This window comes from Podarcis filfolensis (genome assembly GCF_964270895.1).
Source record: "Podarcis filfolensis genome assembly, chromosome: 8".
NCBI classification, from domain to species: Eukaryota; Metazoa; Chordata; class Lepidosauria; order Squamata; family Lacertidae; genus Podarcis; species Podarcis filfolensis.
Window position 1 is genome coordinate 4,201,045 of NC_139611.1, and position 18,923 is coordinate 4,219,967.

Below are 18,923 nucleotides of genomic sequence, written 5' to 3' on the forward strand. Positions count from 1 at the left end.
GCAGGCTGCAAGGATTTGCCCTCTGTTGGGTGTAAACACATCTGGTCTTTTCTTTGAAATCTTTAGCCAGACTACACTTGGCTCAGTTGCCAAGCTACTTTAAAATAACAAGAGACCCAAAACAGAAATCCTTAAATCTTGGCCAGTTCCACTGCTAGGGCAGGAAATGCAAAGGCATCGGCATGGTTGGTCTATGCTGACCTAAAGGCCTGATCTCAGCAATTAGTGGCCAGCTAAAGATCAGTTAATCAGTGACACAGCAACATGTAAGATGGCTTTATAACTGTTAAAACAGTAAAATTGTTTTGCAAACAAGTCCACAAAAGTTGCAAGCCCACCTGACCAGAGGTCCTTAAGTTAGTAAGATATACCCTAAAAGAAAACAATTGGCATTGGCCCAGGTCCACTCACTGGTCACTTGCAAAAATTTCTTACTCACCATTGGCAACCAGGTACATAGCTACTTACAGCCTGATTCAACCAGTCACTCGTTATCAAATCCCTTCATTGAGCCTTTTTTCAGATTGGGGGGGGGGGGAACTTGATGAGTGCTCATTACTCTTCTGAAAATACAGTGAGGAAGGAAGAAACTATGCCTGTTTTCCAGGTCGAAAAACTGAGCCTAATACCAGGCATAGGCAAACTCGGCCCTCCAGATGTTTTGGGACTACAACTCCAATCATCCCTAGCTAACAGGACCTGTGGTCAGGGATGATGGGAATTGTAGCCTCAAAACATCTGGAGGGCTGAGTTTGCCTATGCCTGCTAATACTGTTGGGAAGCTAAGGACAGTCTTACTGGACTGGGTCCAGGGCAGGGCTGAAGGTCTAACCTGAAAAGCAACTCCCCCACCAAACTGAAGGTGTATGACCTGCTGTATAACAAAATGTTCCAAGAGACTTAGCAGGATAACACAGATAGGCTCGCTGTAAACAGCTGGAGAAGGGAATTTCAGTGGCACCTCTGAAAGCATCACTGCCTGGAGAGGTTGCTAGAGGAAGCTGGAAGAGGAAGACATCAATGCATGTAAAAATACAAACAAAAGATATTCACAAGAGCAGACCGCATGAAGGCCAGAGAGGTTGGCTGAGTCATAGAGGGTGATCAAGATGATCAAGGGTTTGGAAGCCAAACCTTATGAAGAATGGTTGAGGGAGTTGGGTCTGTTTAGCCTGGAGAAGAGGCAAGCTGAGAGGTGCTATGATAGCCAACTTCATTTATCTGAAGGAATGTCACACGTAAGAGAAGACAAGCTTGTTTTCTGCTGCTCCAGAGGGCAGGACCCGAACCAATGGATTCAAATGAGAAGGAGGGAGATTCTGACTAAACATTAGGAAGAACTTTATGAAGGTAAGAGCTGTTTGACAGTGGAATGAACTCCACTTCACTGTGGGGGGTGGGTTGTTTAGCAGAGGTTGGATGGCCATCTGTCGGGGATTCATTAGCTGTTATTCCTGCATTGCAAGGGGTTGGACTAGATGACCCCTGGGATTCCTTCCAACTCCACAATTCTATGATTCTATGCAAAGCATGGATGGGCAAACTGATGCCCTCCAGATGTTGTTGGGCTTCAGCTCCTGTCAGCCCAGCTGAACACAGCCAATGGTAACAACATGCATCCTAGAATTGCTTTTTTGCTGCTGCTGCTGCTGCTGCTAGCTGGAAGGCTTAACACCATATACTCCAGTGTTGGTCACTTGGTAACTTACAGATAACTTTGAACATGCTTAGGAAGGCTGGCTTATGAATTTGTTGGGCCCTGACCACACACAGGTCCCCACACCCCAGAGTTGCAGCCGATACTTCACTATAGGGCAGGAATTCAAACTAAACACATATAGCCATGGTAAAGGAAAACCAACATCATTTATATATTATACCTATGAAAGGCAAGGATGATTGATGCTAGGCCTTCCAGATGTTGTTGGATCCCAACTCCCATCAGCCCCAGGCAGCCTGGCCAAAAGTCTGGGGTGATGGAAGTTGTAGCTCGTTGCTGAGCTGGAGGGACCAACATTAGCTACAACTGACGCAGGGCCAGTAAGTGGGCTGAGACCTGTGGCCACCATAAGAATTCTCTGCTACATAATGCATGGTGTTGGTGGAGATCACACCAAGTGCAGCTTCTTCAAACATTGTGGCAGCCGTAGCAAGAGAGTTTGGAGATATTTCAGAACTTGCCCAGTACAACATCTGGCCCATGGCTGGTGCTCTACAAACTTTACATTAGCCTTTGCCAACCTGATGCCCTCCAGATGTTTTGGACTACAATTCCTACCATATGGCCCCCTGGGAGTGTGCCATGTTGGCACAGGCTCCTTTCCACAGGGGTTAAAGCACTTTCAAAGTTGGAAGTCGCTGACTTGAAGGTTTCTGAGGGACAAAGGAACTCCTGCTTCCCCCACCACCGCCCTTTTCTCACCCAACCCTAATTTTTATTCCAAGCACATCTTTGTGGCCCAGTGCCAAGAGAAAGAGAAAACAAATCTCAGCTGGACAGCAGCCATCCAGACAAACGACCAATAATGGACATGCAGCGCCGTCTGGTTTTATCACCAGCAGCTGATGGCATAAGTCCTTAGTAACTCCTCTTGGCTGCCTTCTCTCATACTGCATTATTTCTCCCCCATATGGAGAAAGCTGATGTGCACAGCACAAAGAGCTGACTTTTCCATGTGGTGTATTCAGCTCACAGCCACCACACTGCAGGGCAAAGGTGCCATCTTTGGGGGGGCCCGGATGCCCAGCCAGGCAGCCCAAAGGCAACCCAAAACATTGCGCGTGTGACATCACATGGCATGACATAGGCGCCATCTCCATGGTGCCAACAGAGGCCCTGTCCCAGTCACTGCCGTTACGCCGGAGAGCCAGCGGAGGCAAGGCAGTGGGCGTCACATGGTGACGCAAGTGACGCAATGACACCATGTCGTGTATGAGCCGCTGGGCACCCACAATCTGGGGCCCAAGTTGGCACCTCTGCTGCAGGGGTCATCAATGGAAAGGGCAGAGCTGCCAGCTCAAAACCCTATGGGGCCCTTCCCTTCACCTGTACTCAGCTGAAGGCTCTTTTCCCATACAGCTAACCCCACACCTACAATCAGATGCTGTGCAGGCAACATGGCCTTACAGTTCCTTATTGTGTGAAAACAACTTTAAAGCTTCCTCAACGGTGGCAATGCTGCCCCTGCACTCCTTAAATGCAACAAGTCCCATGCTTCTTAAGAAGATAAAAAGGAAACACTTATTCACTTTATGCACAGTTAACTGAGGGAACTCACTGCTGCAAGGTGTGGTGATGGTCACTGACTTAGATACACATAGTTTAGGCCCCATTACCCTACCAGAAGAGCAGTCAGTAAAAATGACTCAGCTAGTTGTTTTGTGAAAAGTAATCCTTTAGAAGGGACTGGCAACACAGGCTGGTTCGCACCTGTGCTGCAGATTCATTTTTGTTTCAAACTTGTGCCAGAGTTAACACAGAAAGCCTCAGCATTATTTGCAAGAGCTCAAAATCCTGATGTGGAGAGTGCAAATGTCATGCAACTCCGCACATGTGCACACGCGTGCACAGACACAAACGCCCACCCTCAGGCAACGCTTGTTTTCGTTTTTTTAGAAATCAGGATTATTCCTTTGCAAGACACAAGGGGGCAGGGAAATCACATGACTCACCCACGCAGTCACAAGTCGGGAACTCCGCTTGAGCGCGCTTGGCAGGCGTGTCCAGCAAGCTCTTGGTTGGCGTGTCCAGGTACTTCAAGGGAGATTCCAGAAATCCACTGAGAGTAGGCATGGGCGGCACTTTGTCCTTGGATGGTGTCCCTTCCATGGAAGCGGTATCTGTGTTTTGGTTTTCATCAGAGTAAAAGCACGTGGTGGACACCACGGTAATAGCACCAGAAGATTCGATTTTTATCTGCTTAGGGGACCGAGCTGCAAAGGGGTTTTCAAAAGGCTGCCCAGCCCCTGGCAAGAGGGGTAACGTTTTGTGACCCGCATCGGCAGCACCCGTCAGGGGCAGGGGGCAGTCCTTGCTAGCCGGAGGCTGGAGAGCTGCATCTAAGCCCACCGTGGGCTCTGGAGAATGGCTCAGAGAAGACAATGGGGGCAGAGGAGAAGGAGGAGGAGGGTGGGAGGCGGAAAGTGGCCCATCCCCAAGGAGCAGTGGGGCAGGAAGCTCAGAATTCTGAAAGCTGAAATTTTCTCCAAACTCCGCTTCAAACTGCTTGATCAGCTCCTCCAGCTTGTCATCCATCGCGATGGAATTGTGGGCGAAGAGAGGGTGGTCTGCGGGGTTTGCAGTCCTGTGGAAGGCTTCCTCGTGCCCATTGCTGCAGGCCACAGAGGATGAGCAAGGGGCAAAGCCAGGCACAGGAGCGGCAAGGGAAGCCGTGTTGCATGCAGAGTTCTCAGGGTAGTAGCAATGGCTCTCCTCCTGGTTGGGACAGCATGTTTCCTGAGTGTTGGGAGCTGGGCTTCTGTTTTCAAGTAACTTCTGCAATGGAGACTGCTCTGCAGGGCTGGGTGGCATGGGAAGAGGGGGCAGGAGCCTGGGAGGGGTGCTGGAGATCAGGAGCTGCTCAGGCGGCATCTCTTTGCTCGGACGCTCTGGAGTGGCAACCGAGCGGAGTCCTTCCAAGCTGATCTGGCTGACAGGGAGGAAGAGGGGCTGAGCATCCTTCTGCTTGGACCTCTTGATCTGGACTTGCTTGCGCAGCGGCTTGGCTGGAGTATTTTTATCAGGCTGGACCTTCTTCTTCCTCTCCTTGACAGGCTTTTCTGATGGCTTTGGTAGTGGTGGTGGCTGGGCCTGGGTGCTGGGAGCCCACCAGTTTGGCATCTGCTCCTGGGGGCTTCCCGGAGGTGTCTTCTGGTCCACGAAAAGGCTGCGCTTATGGTGGAGGTGGTGCTGCAGAGCCTTCTGGGTCTTCTTGTGGAAGCTGGTCTCCTGCAGGAGCTGCGATAGCTGTGGGCTGGAGGAGGCTGCCTTGGGGTAGCTGGGGCTGTCGTCCTTCTGGGCGAATGGCTCCTGCTTTGGCTTGGCAGCTTTGGCTTTGCCGGGCATTGCTTCAGGTCGCTTGAACACGGATTTGATGCAGTCCGTGGCGCTGCCCAGTAGCTGCTCCAGCTCAGCCATGGGATCACTCACCAGTGGAGAAGGAGGGGTGTTGGAATGCAGGCCCCATAGGCTGCTCTTCAGCTTGCCTTCATCACCCCACTGCTCGGGGAACTCCACTTTTTGCGGGGTGGAGGAGTTGGGGAATAGCTCTGATGGCTCCAGATGCCCGTTGTTGCGATCAAGGCAATAGGGGGCCATATCCTGAGCAACCTTTGCTCCCTGCTGCCAGGAAGATGGTGCTGATGATGCAGGAGCTTGGAGCAGGTTGTGGCTCATGTATGATTTCGAGGCCTGGCTCTGGTACAGCTCAGCACCGGATTCAGATAGCACCGAGTTGGGGTGGTTGTGTGCCGGGAAACGGGAAGGCTGCTCCAGCTGTTCCTTGGAGATGAATGCCATGGCTTGCAAGGGACTCTGAGGAGGGGGAGGAGTCTCTTGGGCTGGCTCAGGAAGAACAGCTGACAACTGTGTGAGGGCTTCAATAGCAATAGCTGTCTGGAGGCTGATGTTCTTCTCCTTCGCAATATTCAGTGCATTTTCCGTAAGAGGGAGGGCCTCCAGGGAACACGAAGCCTCCTTCTCTTCTGTAGCAGGCATCAGCTTATGATTAGCACCATTGTCTAAGGGGGGTTGGTGTTCCTGGCTGAGAGGCTGTGGGATGCAGCTCTGGTCCTCTCCAGTGGCCAATCTGATCTTCTTCTCAAGCCACTCCAGGTAGTCTGGGCACTCGGGTCCATCGCAGTTGCAGTTGGGTGGTTTGACGCCATGCTTTGCATAATTCAGAGCAGCTTTGAGAGCAGTCAGGTCCTCGTTGCCAGAGCAGGTGCTGGAAAGAGGCACTGCCAGGTCATTGTCTACCCCACTGCTGCGATTCATCTCGGCATTGAATTTCTCATAGAGCTGCATGCTCAGCAAGGAAGGGGACCGCAGAGGCACCATCCCGTGTGAAGACATGGCTGCTTCTGCTGCTGCCGAGAAATCCACCAAGTTCTGAGCGCCCTCCAAGTTGGCATTGCTGGAGGAGTCTCCCTGGCTTGGGGCAGATGGCAGCCTCTCCCAGTTGGCTTTCTGCTCAGCGCAGGAGCTGTTGAGCCATGCAGGTGTTTCCATCAGCATGGCCCCTCTTCCAGCGGCTTGGGATCCTCCTCCATTGGCCAGGCCAGGCATACGGTCCTCGCTCAACCTTCTTTCTTCAACATGGCTAAATGGCCCTTCTTCCATTTGGCCTGTTTTGGGTCCATCAACTGAACTGCACTCCAAACCGGTCTGAAACAAGAGAAGAAAAACAGAAACAATGAGTTCTAGTGGAGCAAACAAACCGGAGTCTAGCAGCATCTTGGTGATGTTGATGTTTTTATTTGAACCTCACCCATCTGACTGGGTTGCCCCAGACAGAAAGCTTTGGCAATCCCATCCGCCATGAACTCAATGAGTTTTGACTATACACAATTTTGGCTTTAGGTGTGATCTCCAAACCTTGATGTTGGGAAGGATTATGGGCACAAGAAGAAGGGGACGACAGAGGACAAGATGGTTGGACAGTGTTCTCGAAGCTAACATGAGTCTGACCAAGCTGCGGGAGGCAGTGGAAGACAGGAGTGCCTGGCGTGCTCTGGTCCATGGGGTCACGAAGAGTCGGACACGACTAAACGACTAAACAACAACAACAACAACAACTAAAATGTAACCCCACTATAAGTTGTGGGCTTACTGTATGCGCCACTTGGGTTATCACTCTTCCAACTGGAGCCTCTCAACTAGGAAGAAGGTGGTGCTTTAAACAGCCAGAAAATTCAGCCAGAAAATTCAGCACCCAGGTAGGTGCTTCCCCATCTCACCATTCCAGGAAAAGCCACTGCTGTACATATGGTGCATTCTTCAATTGACATTCATTTCCTTATACGCTATTGCTTTATGCAAGTAGCACCATCCATATGAACACACAGGAGAAAGGCCTGTTATTTTAGTAGTGTTGCCCAATAGAATATATTGACTAAGTATCTCGTTTTAGGGAAACATTTTGATAGTGTTAACTGTAGCCCTTAAACAGAGATACTTAGTCAATATATCCTTTAATTCAAGTTAACACAAGCCTTCAAGGCTGCTTCCTTGACCCCTCACAGCCATTCAAAATGGGCCTAAGCACCGCTGTTACTCTGGATAAAAACCATTGCAATACAAAGACTGCCCTACAATAAAAGTTTGCAGCATTTGGGACTTTTTAATTTAGAGAAAGTAAGATGTGACATGACAGAAGTTTATAAAATTATTCATGGCATGGAGAAAGTGATAGAGAAAGGTTTTCTTCCCTCTCTCATAACACTAGTTCTTGTGGACATCCAGAGAAGCTGAAGGTTGGAGGCTTCAGGGCAGACAGAAGAATGTCCTCCTTCACACAGCACAGAGTTAAACTATGGAACTCTCTGACACAGGAGGCAGTGATGGCCACCAAGCAAGATGGCTTTAAAAGAGGATTAGACAAATTCATGGAGGAAAGGGCTATCATTGGCTACAACCATGATAGCTATGCTCTGCCTCTACAGTTGGAAGAAGCAATGCTCATGTGCTTGAATCCTGCTTATGGGTTTCCCACAGGCTGGCCACTGTGAGAATAGGGTGCTAGTCTAGATGTTCCACTGTCCTGATGCAGCATATGCTCTTAGGTTCTAAGATACGTTAACTTAAGCAAGTCTATGGAAGAAACGTTTACTGTCTTCTCTCCATTACAGCCACCTACAATCCCTAAGGCCTGTTCAAAAGGAATAGACCAAACAGGAAGGGAGGAGGAGTAGCATTGTACATAAAGGATGTGTACACTTCTGAAGAAATCCATGACCTGGAGCATGAAAAGCAGATTGAGATTTATATGGGTAAAAATTGTAGAAGAGAGAAACAACAGTGACCTTACTGTGTGTGTCTGCTATAGACCACCAAGCCATACTGAGTGTACGGAAATGCCATTTACCTTCTTGCTGCGGCGGTACCTATTTATCTACTTGCACTGGTGTGTTTTTGAGCTGCTAGGTTGGCAGAAGCTAGGACAGAGCAATAAGAGCTCACCCCATCGTGCAGGTTCGAACCATCAACCTCCCGTTCAGCAAGCCCAAGAAGCTCAGTGGTTTAAACCACAGCACCACCCACTCCCCTAACAGTTCCCCACCAGTAGGGAGGAACTAATTGATGAAGTGGAAGTGCTCAGAAACTTGGGTGGAGTGATCATGTTCTCCTGGGTTTCAGGAAACAGAGGCAAGGGGAAACTGAGTGTAGTCGGACATGCACTCTGTACTTTAAGAAGGCAAATTTCAAAAAGCTAAAGGAGCTACTGGGTGTGATCCCATGGTTAGAAACACTCAATGAGAAGGAAGTCCAAGAAAGATGGGAGTTTCTAAAAGGAGAAATAGTGAAGGCCCAAATGCAGACAATACCAACAAGAAAGGAAAGTGGGAGACATCTAAGGAAACTGGTATGGCTGCATAAGGAGCTTACAGATGAGCTGGGAGTTAAGAAGGGCATGTATAAGAAATGGAAGAAAGGGGAAATCACAAGGAAGGAGTATATACGAGTAGCCAACAGTTACAGGGGGGAAGTCAGGCTGGCTAAAGCTCAGAATGAACTCAGGCTTGCAAGAGAGGTTAAAAATAATAATACATTGTTACCCTGGTGGATCACAAGCTTAACACGAGTCAACAGTGTGATGCAGCAGCAAAAAAAGCTAATGCTATTCTAGGCTAGGGGTCTGGAAACTAAGCCTTATGAGGAGCGCTCGAAGGATATAAATAAAATTTATTATTATTATTATTATTATTAGGCTGCATCAACAGAAGTCTAGTGTCCAGATCACGGGAAGTAAAAGTACCACTCTATTCTGCCTTGGCCAGACCACACCTGGAATACTGTGTCCAATCCTGGGCACCACAATTTAATAAGATGTTGACGAGCTGGAAGGTGTGCAGAGGAGGGCAACCAAGATAATCAAGGGTCTGGAAACTAAGCCTTATGAGGAGCGCTCGAAGGAGCTGGGTATGTTTAGCCTAGAAAATAGGAGACTGAGAGGAGATACAATAGACATCTTCAAATATCTTAAGGGCTGTCACATGGAAGAGGGATTGTTTTCTCCTGCTCTGGAGGGGAGGACTCGAGGCAATGGCTTCAAGTTGCAAGAAAGGAGATTCCGACTAAACATTCGAAAAAACTTTCTGACAGTAAGAGCTGTTCAGCAGTGGAACAGACTCCCACAAGAGGTGGTGGACTCTCCTTCCTTGGAGGTTTTCAAACAGAGGTTAGATGGCCATCTGTCATGGATGCTTTAGCTAAGATTCCTGCATTGCAGGGGGCTGGACTAGATGACCCTTGGGTCCCTTCAAACTTGAAGATTCTATGACTCTAAGCCTTCTCTGAAGAGTTGTGGGGTTGAACAATTTGAAATGGGGCATGGGAGCTGCTGGCGGGGTAGTGATAGGAAACTTCCTTTACTGATAATTTTATTTATTACTATCTTTGTATCCCTATCTCCCTCCATTCGCCTCCCAAATTAGGATTTTTTTCCTGGGGTACCAATCTGCCTATTATTTATTTTAGCTATAATGTTTATAAGCCACTTTTCCCCACAATGTAGCTCCAAAGCAGTTTCCAACACAATGCAACGGTAAATTAAGAAAAAATACAGTTAAAAGCAGTGGTCAAAGCACAACACTTGTGGGTCCAGAATACCAAAGCAAAGCTCACCCCACACCCTCCAAGACCTGGGTATTTATTTTCAGAGGTTTGTTTTGATTAGGTGCCAGAAGCCCATCTGTGATGTGACCATCTGTGCCTCTAGGGGGTGGGAGTTCCACAGCTGGAGAAGAATTAAGGAGAAGGGCCTATCCTGCACCCACACACAGCAAGCAACACTTGCTGGTGTGCAAAGAGAAGGGGTCCCTCTGCTGAACTGAGAGCCTTAGGAATATAGAAAGCTGCCTTATACTGAACACGACCATTGGCCCATCTAGCTCAGTCTTGTCTGCACTGATTGGAAGTGGCTCTGCAAGATCCCAGGCAGGGAATGTTTCCTACCTGGAGAAGCCAGAAATTGAACTTGGTGTCTTCTGCATGCAAAGCCGATGTTCTACCAATGAGTCATGGCTGTCCCCATTACTGGACTGGTCAGTAATGGGAAGAGGCACTCCATCAAGTACTTGGGTCCCAAATCATTCAGGATTTGTAAGTTTATATTATATATTACATTTTTATACCACCATTTCTTCCAAGGAGCTCAAAGTGGCATACATAGTTCTCCTCCTCCCCATTTCATCCTCACAGCCCTGAGATTAGGCTGAGAGACAGTGACAGCCTAAGGTCACCCAGTGAGCTTCACGGCCAAGTGGGGATTTGAACCCTGGTCTCCCAGGTCTTAGTCCAACACTCTAGCTGTTGCACCACACTGGCTCTCATTAAGCCAACATTAACACATTAACTTGGGCCCAGTAACTTCTAGGCAGCCACAGAAGAGAGTTACGTATCAGAGTGCTGAAACTGTGTGCCCAGGACCTGAGAAATCCTCCGTCTGGGAGTTCTAACTTAGTATGGGAAAGCGCTCCAAAGATTGCAAGATTTCCCACTGTTATTTCACTCTCCTGTGGTGCTGCTGCCGCCGCCACTGTAGGCCAGAAGCCTGTTAAGCGACTTGTGCTCTGCACTGACAGGCCAGTGGAGTGGGCAAGCTCCAACAAGCCTCTTCTTGGAGAAGCTGCCTGTGGTTGTCTTGTAAACCAGTCTTTTGCTACCCTGCACAAAAACCCACTCACAGGTGTGCACGCACACACACACCCCACACATGCACACCCTCTCTGTGTGAGCTCTTGCCAATGTGAAGCGCAGCCCTGCTCGGAGAGCAGATAAGGCAGGTCTGGAAGCTGCCTGGGCTCCATCCAAGTCGGTCAAGGATACAGCAGCTGTTCAACCCTCCTCTCGCAAAGGCTGCTCAGCATTCCTGAAACAAGCAGGGCTGCCGGTGTTTACTGGGGTAGCTTGTGCACAGGCAGGAAGGGGGGGTGGCTACTTCTGGTTGACCACAACACTGGCTGTGCCTGTCCTGCAAACCCCACATATGTCTCTAACCTAGGAAATGTTATAGGCTTGCTTCCCTGCTAGGTTATATTGCAGCCAATTAGAGCCTGCTCCCAACCTATTGATGAGTCCTAATGCTGTGGAATTGAAAATAATGGGAAAGTCAGCTTCAGCGGCTTTGACCCTTCGTAGCTTAGCATTCCTCCACATGTGCCCAGATGAAACACCACCTGGCAGTACAGACAGCTTTCAGCTGGGTTCACTGGGTTCCAAAGAGGTTCACTGTCCCTTGCCTATGCATTAAGAGCCTCCTGCTCTACCAGCTGAGCTATTCAGAGACCTTGAACGTGTGCTGGTCACCAGTTTTGTTTCTGACCCAAGAAGAAAATAATCATCAGGATGACCAAGGCAGTTTCCTAAGTAAAGCCCATTTCAGAATCCTAAAAAGTGAACTGATCCATGAGTTGCTTTTTGTTTCTCCTGCAAAAACCATGTGGGGAAAATTCAGAATTGATCAAGTGCCCTGAAGGTTAGGAAGGGCCATGGCTCCTCCTTTGAATTTCATACTATATTACTCCAACACCAGTCATACAAGCAGTCTATTATGTCCACTAAACATATTGCCAAAAACATCTGAAAGCCATTTCATTAGAAAGAAACTTCTTGGTAGGACCCAGAGGAGGCGCACCCCTCTTCAAAGCCATCACTTCAAAGCACAGGCATAATTTTTCCCCCAAAAAAGAAAATGAAACAACTACAAGCAAAACCACTGAATATTTTCCAAGTTAAGATTATGCTGTAGAGAAGCTATCAAGTGCTGGAAAACTATTTCAGGTTCCAAGAAGTCAACCTAAAACATTTCAGGAGTAAAATTCCTGGGCTCCTCTCCCTTCCTTTGACAAATTTAATCAAGTTTATCATGGCTTTCAATGTCCTTGCAACTAAGGCTGTTTCAGTTGATAAGGCCGGTTTAGACTTTCTAAAAGTCTCTGACAAAATCTGTCACCAGAAGGTATTCATGAAACTAAAGTAGTCAACAAAGGGCAACAAAAGAGGAATGGTATTTTGTGTGTGTAACCAGGAAAGAAAGAGAAGGCATCAGTTAACTTCAGTAGCTCCTCAAATGAACAAACCTTTTGGGAGAGAAATGCTCCCTTTGTTTCACTCCTCTTAGTAGATTAATTCCCAGTTCAAAAATTAAGGTTGTGAGGCAGCCTTCAACAATTTGGACTACAGCTCCCATCAGCCCCAGCCACCAAGGCCATATGATGCTGGGATTGATGGAAGTTGTAGTCCAAAAGATCTTCAGGACCCCAGGTTGCTGAAGGATGCTGTAAGGCAGGGGTTTTCAACCAGTGTGCTGTGGCACCGTGGGGTGTCTTGAAAGATAGTCTGGGGTGCCGCGGGCAACACTGGCCTCTGTCCCCCTTTCCTTCCCTCTCTCATCTGATGCTCTCCCTCATCTCTGCCTCCCAAAGGCTTGCACAGCTGTTTGTTGCAGCAGCCCTGGCTACAAGCTCCCCAGGCGAATGGTGCCTCTGGGGCTGGTCAGGGGGTGCGTCCCAGGCCTCTGAGGGGCAGTGTGAGGAGGCACCTCTCTTTGGGGCAGGGGGGGCAGCTCAGAGACCAGGGTGGCAGCAGTGGCTGCCTGGAGGACTCCCAAGGAGAGGAGGCTGAGGGAACACTCCACAAGGGAGAGTGTTCGAAAAGGGGTGAGATGCTGCCAGCTTGGCAGGCAAGGGGTGACCTAACTGGCCTCCTGAGCCCCACAGGAGTGCCATAGAAAGAATGTACGTCAAGGGAGCCATGGACTCAAAAAGGTTGAACTGAGGTAGCATAGTGGCTGACACTGAGCAGAGATACAAAGACGGGGAACAGTGGAAAAGCAGCATCCTGATAGCTGCAGTTTGTGGCTTGGCTACCACAGTCAAATATTGTGGAGCCCTGACCATCTGCCATCTAGGACTAGTAATACAGATCTCTACCTCACACCACTGTTTTCATAACATGATAATGTATGTTCAGTGCCTTGAACGTGATATCTTATGTATAATCTACTATAGAATATATTATCTGCTCTCTTCTGTTTAGCAGTCCCATGACTGCTTTTCCAATTCAGACACCACACCAAATCACACTGGTTTCTGATTCTGGTTTACCAGCCCAACACAAGCCATAGTTTATCAGTTCCTTTATCACAGTGAATCAAGTTAAGTTCCCTGATCTATGTCTGAAATGAGCCTGTGTAGATGTAGGAAAGGTTTGCCTCTGTATTCATGATTCAAAGAATCATAGAATTATAGAATTGGAAAGGATATAAATGGTCATCTAGTCCCACTCCCTGGAATGCAGGAATTTCAGCGAAAGCATCCATGACAGATGGCCACCCAGCCTCTGCTTAAAAACTTCCAAGGAAGGAGAGACCACAACCTCCTGAGGGAGTCTGTTCCACTCTTGAACAGCTCTGTCAGAAAGTCCTTCCTAATATTTAGTCAGAATCTCCTTTCTTGTAAGCTTGATGCCATTGGATAAAACAAGCTTGCTCCATCTTCCATGTGACAGCCCTTGAGATTTTTGAAGAAGGCTCTCATATCTCCTCACAGTCTCCTTTTTTCCAGGCTAAACATAACATTCTTCCTCATAAGACTTGGTTTCCAGACCCTTGATCATCTTGGTTGACATCCTCTGCACACCTTCCAGTTTGTCAATATCCTTCTTAAACTGTGGTGCCCAGAACTGGACACAGTATTCCAGGTGTGGTCTAACCAAGGCAGAATACAGTGGTACTATTACTTCCCTTGATCTGGACATTAGACTTCTGTTGATGCAGCCTAGAATAGTGCTAGATTTTCTTCTGCTGCTGAATCACACTGTTGACTCAAGTTAAGCGTGTGGTCTATTAAGACCTCTAGATCCTTTTCACATGAACTACTGGCAAGCCAGGTGTCCCCCATCTTATATCTGTGCAGCTGGTTCTTCCTGTCTAAGTGTAGAACCCTATATTTGCCCCTACTGAAATTCATTTTGTTAATTTTGGCCCAGTTCTCCAGTCTGTTAAAGTCATCTTGAATCTTGGTTCTGTCTTCTGCAGCATTAGCTACTCATCCTAGTTTGGTGTCAATTGCAAATATGATGATCATCCTCACAATACAACCCAAGCTGTTCATAAAGACGTTGAAATACAATGGGCTCAGGGCAGAACTTTGCGGCACCCCACTTGTCGCTTCTTTCCAGGATGACAAGGAACCATTAGTGAGGACTCTTGGGATTCGGCCAGTCAACCAGCTACAAACTGTCCAGCCCACAACTTTTTTCCCTGCCATTCCTAGTTTTGCTTGATTCCTTCAGTTCCCAAGCCAAGCAGGCCCAATTCAAGGTGCTTATGTTGCCATTTAAAGCCTGGATTAAGCCTGGGGAAGAAACATCTTCTCCCCTATCACACAAGCCATGTTTTGAGATCAGTGGGAGAGACTCTCCTGGTGTTTCCTACATAAAAAAAGGTATGTGGTGTAGGCATCTCTGGAACATCCTTTTTGGTGGTGGAGTGACCTCGCCACAGAAGTGTGTAGCTTTGTATTCTTTCAGACACCAGATCAAAACCCCATATTTTTTCACCAGGCTTTTAGTGGCTGATGGGGTCAAGTAATTTTTATGGTGTTTCTAACTATGCTACTTCTATAATTTATGAGAATGTTTTAATGTTTCCATTTATTATGTTTGTTTTTGTAAACCACTCTGTGACCAGTTTGGGTGAAGGGTACTATAGAAACTTATTAATAGAATAAAATATATAACTACCTAGTATTGTTAGTTTGCTTGTTTGTCTGACTGTGCTGCCTCAGCCACCATATTGTTCTAGTATTATTAATCTGGAGAAATCCTAGCTGAGTGCAATCAATGCCTGGCTCTTGCAACACTCTGAAATAGGCAAGAGATACTTCTAATTCTTTCCATGCAGCTTATTCACTGGGTTGGTGAAGCAATTCATGTAGGTGCCAGATTTAAAACGTGGGCTGTGAGTTGGCCTTTGGGGCATGAAGGGAGGAGCGCTGAGAGAAGATTATCCAGGGGACAAGAGAGAAATGAGGCTATGTGGTTTTGGGAGTAGTAAGCACATGGTTAAACTATGGAACTCACTCCCACAGGAGGCAGTGATGGCCAATGATTTAGATGGCTTTTAAAGAGCACTGGACAAATTGATGGAGGGCTATTAATAGCTATTAGTAATGTTGGCGATGCTCTACCTCCACAGCTGGAGGCAGCAGTGCTTCTGAATTCCGGTTGCTGGAAACCATAGGAGGGAAGAGTGCTATTCTGCTCAAATCCTGCTCGTGGGTTTCTCACAGGCATCTGGTGGGCCACTGTGAGAACAGGATGCTGGACTAGATGGGCCACGGGCTTCATCCAGCAGGCTCTTCTTATGTTCTTATGAGGTACAAATCCAACCTCTCTCCCACCCTGTGAACCCAAAATGCTATTTGGGATCAACTTTATTTATACCACACCATCCAAGTTACTGTGCAAAGAAAAAGGTCCTAACCTTGCAGAACGTATATTTACAACTTGACAAAGGAAGGGATAGGAGATCAAGGAAGGGACAGCATGCCTATTGGTTACAGCTACATGGACTTTTTAAAGGTTTCAGTGGGTTGTAGAGACAAATAACTGTGCCAAATATGATTATTATTATGCGTCAAAGACTTCCGAGAAAAGTCATGGGGGTGTTCATGTAGGTGAACTATTCCAGGCACAAACCTGCCAGCAACTGGTATCATTAGGCAGCACCTGCCAGGGCCCAAACCCAGCAAGGGGCACACCATTCACTATGGCTGCTGCTCACTGGCTACTCACTTTCTCCCTCTGGCCCAGACAACAACAGCCACCATCTCTCTTTCTCAGCACAATCCTCACCACCACACACAGGGAGGAAGAGAGAGCAACTGGCCACTGTAGGGCTGCCTTCAGATGTCTTTTGAAGGTTATATAATTACTCATCTCTTTGACATCTGATGCGAGGGCATACCACAGGGTGGGCACCACTACCAAGAAGGCCCTCTGCCTGGCTCCCTGTAGCTTCACATAATCAGAGTGAGGGAACTGCCAGTAGGCCCTCAGAGCTGGACCTCAGAGTCTGGGCTGAACAATGGGGGTGGAGACACTCCTTCACGTATACTGGGGTTTTAGGGCTTCAAAGGTCAGCACCAACACTTTGAACTGTGCACGGAAACATACTGGGAGTCAATGTAGGTCTTTCAGGACCGGTGTTATATGGTCTCGGCAGCTGCTCCCAGTCACCAGTCTAGCTACCACATTCTGGATCAGTTGTAGTTTCTGAGTCACTTTCAAAGGCAGTCCCATGTAGAGTGAACTGCAGTAGCCCAAGTGGGAGATAATTAGAGCATGCACCACTCTGGCGAGACAGTGTGCAGGCAGGTAGGGTCTCAGCCTGCATACCAGATGGAGCTAGTAGACAGCTGCCCTGGACAGAGAATAAACCTGTACCTCCATGGAGAGATGTGAGTCCAAAATGACTCCCGGGCTGTGCACCTGGTCCTTCAGGAGCACAGTTACCCCATTCAGGACCAGGGAGTCCTCCACACCCACCCACCCTCTGTCCCCCAAAATAATATTTATGTCTTGTCGGGATTCATTCTCAATTCATTAGCCACCACCCATCCTCCAACCACCTCCAGACACTCACACAGGACATTCACCGCCTGCACTGGTTCCAATTTAAAGGAGAGGTAGAGCTGGGTATCATCCACATATAGGTGAACACCTAGCCCAAATCCCCTGATGATTTCTCCCAGCAGCTTCATATAGATGTTTAAAAGCATGGGGGAGTGGACAGAGCCCTAAGGCACCCCACAAATGAGTGCCCAGGGCTCCCAACACCACTTTCTGGACATGGCCCAGGAGGAAGGAGCAGAACCACGGCATAACAGCACCCCCAGCTCCCAACCCCCCCTAGACAATCCAGAAGGATACCATGGTCAATGGTATCAAAAGCCGCTGATGAGAGATCCAGCAGAACTAAGAAACAACTTTTACCTCTGTCCCTAGCCCGCTGGAGATCATCCACCAGTGCAACCAAGGCAGTTTCAGTCCCATGATGAGGCCTGAACCCTGAATGGAAGGGATCCAAATGGTCTGCATCCTCCAGATGTGCCTGGAGTTGTTCAAGTGACCACCCACCTTGCCCAAGAATGGAAGATTTGAGACTGGGTGATAATTGGCCATAATGGCCAGGCCCAAAGATGGTTTTTTTAAGAAGCAGTTTAATAACCGCTTCTTTAAGTGGGTCCAGGAAGACTCTCTCACGGAGGGAAGCATTTACCACCCCACAAAGCCCATTGCCCAGTGCTTATATGACGTGTTGGGAGTGGGAGCACATGTGTCTACACCTCAAAAGTGTTCAGGGGAAGAGACATTGTTCAGTGGCAGTGTACCTGATTAAAGAACACATGAAGAGACTGTTGGATCAGACCAATGGCCCATCTAGTCCAGCATCCTATTCTCACAGTGGCCAACCAGAGGCCTGTGGGAAACCCCCAAAGCAGGGCCCAAAGGCAAGAGCCCCCTCCCCTTCTATGGTTTCCAGCAACTGGTATTTAAAAGCATACACCTCTGACGGTGGAGGCAGAGTGTAACCATAATGGCTAGTAGCTATCAATAGCCCTCTCCTCCTCCATGAATTTGTCTAATCCTCTTTTAAAGCCATCTAGATTGGCGGCCATCACTGCCTCCTATGGGAGTCAATTCTACAGTTTAACTCTGTGCTGCATGAAGAAGTTTGTTTTTTTCAGCTGTCCTGAATCTTCCAACATTCAGGTGCAACTGCATGTGGACAAACACCAGGTTGCAAAGCAAATTCCTCCCTCAAGAAGCAGGAGGAGCAGAAATAAAATGCATCCCCAATTATGCTTGCAGCCCGTGTTAAAAAAAGAAGAAGCAAATTTGAGTCCAGTCTTGGCAACAAGCCGGGGCAAGTTTACCTTATCCTGAAATCACAACAATCTAACTTAGGCTAGCCAACTTCTGAAATGCTAGATAAATACACCAGCTTTTATGGAACGCTGCTGATTTTTACAAGTATTTTTTTTTTTGCAGATTAAATTTGCCCATTTTTGTTAACCCATTCCTGTGTTTTCCTATCCATTCCTTTGTTCTTTCCCAGCACAGCAGTAGCAGCAGGGTCTGCCAGAGCCTTTTGTGCATTCATCCCCCTCCCACCCAGCTCCCTTGCAAAAACTCCATGATCCGAACAAACCCTTTGGTTTCCTCTCCTCCTCTGCAAACAAAGATCCCCTGGAGGACATGCTGGTCCCAGAGCAAGGATCATTTATGTGGCATGCACTCCCTTGCTTAAATGTTCCTGGAGGAAGCAGCACCCCAAATACAAAGTCATCCTAATGCTTTATAACAAAACATTTTCCCCACCCCACCTCACCGTGGCTTGGGGAGAGGGAATAGCAATACAAGAGGAAAATGAAAGCGGGGAGGGGGGGTCACATATTTCCCACCCCACCCCCAACACTTACATTCTTTTAGAATTTAAAACAAAAAATGTAAAGAACTCCCAACATTAAAGGGAAAATGACCTCAAGGATTTTGGCAAAGGTTTCAAATCCAACTTCAAAAAGTTAGCAGCCATTTGTGGTTTGATGCAATTATGGGAAAACTCCACTGCAAAGCTGCAAGGTGCAAAAAAAGCAATAAACCAAAATGACAGAGTAACCTTCACACCACGAGCTGC

The 18,923-nt window shown here is 47.9% G+C and overlaps 1 protein-coding gene across 6 annotated transcripts in view; it reads right to left on the reverse strand.

Moving 5' to 3' along the window:
* The window catches only part of TET3 (tet methylcytosine dioxygenase 3), a 107,729-nt gene that overhangs the window by 33,724 nt on the left and 55,082 nt on the right, over positions 1–18,923 (reverse strand). For all 6 annotated transcript variants that reach the window (XM_083629167.1, XM_083629168.1, XM_083629169.1 and 3 more), the window contains one exon: positions 3,673–6,385. In XM_083629167.1, coding sequence (XP_083485293.1) covers positions 3,673–6,385 — 2,713 coding nt within the window. The remainder of the gene's footprint in view (positions 1–3,672; positions 6,386–18,923) is intronic.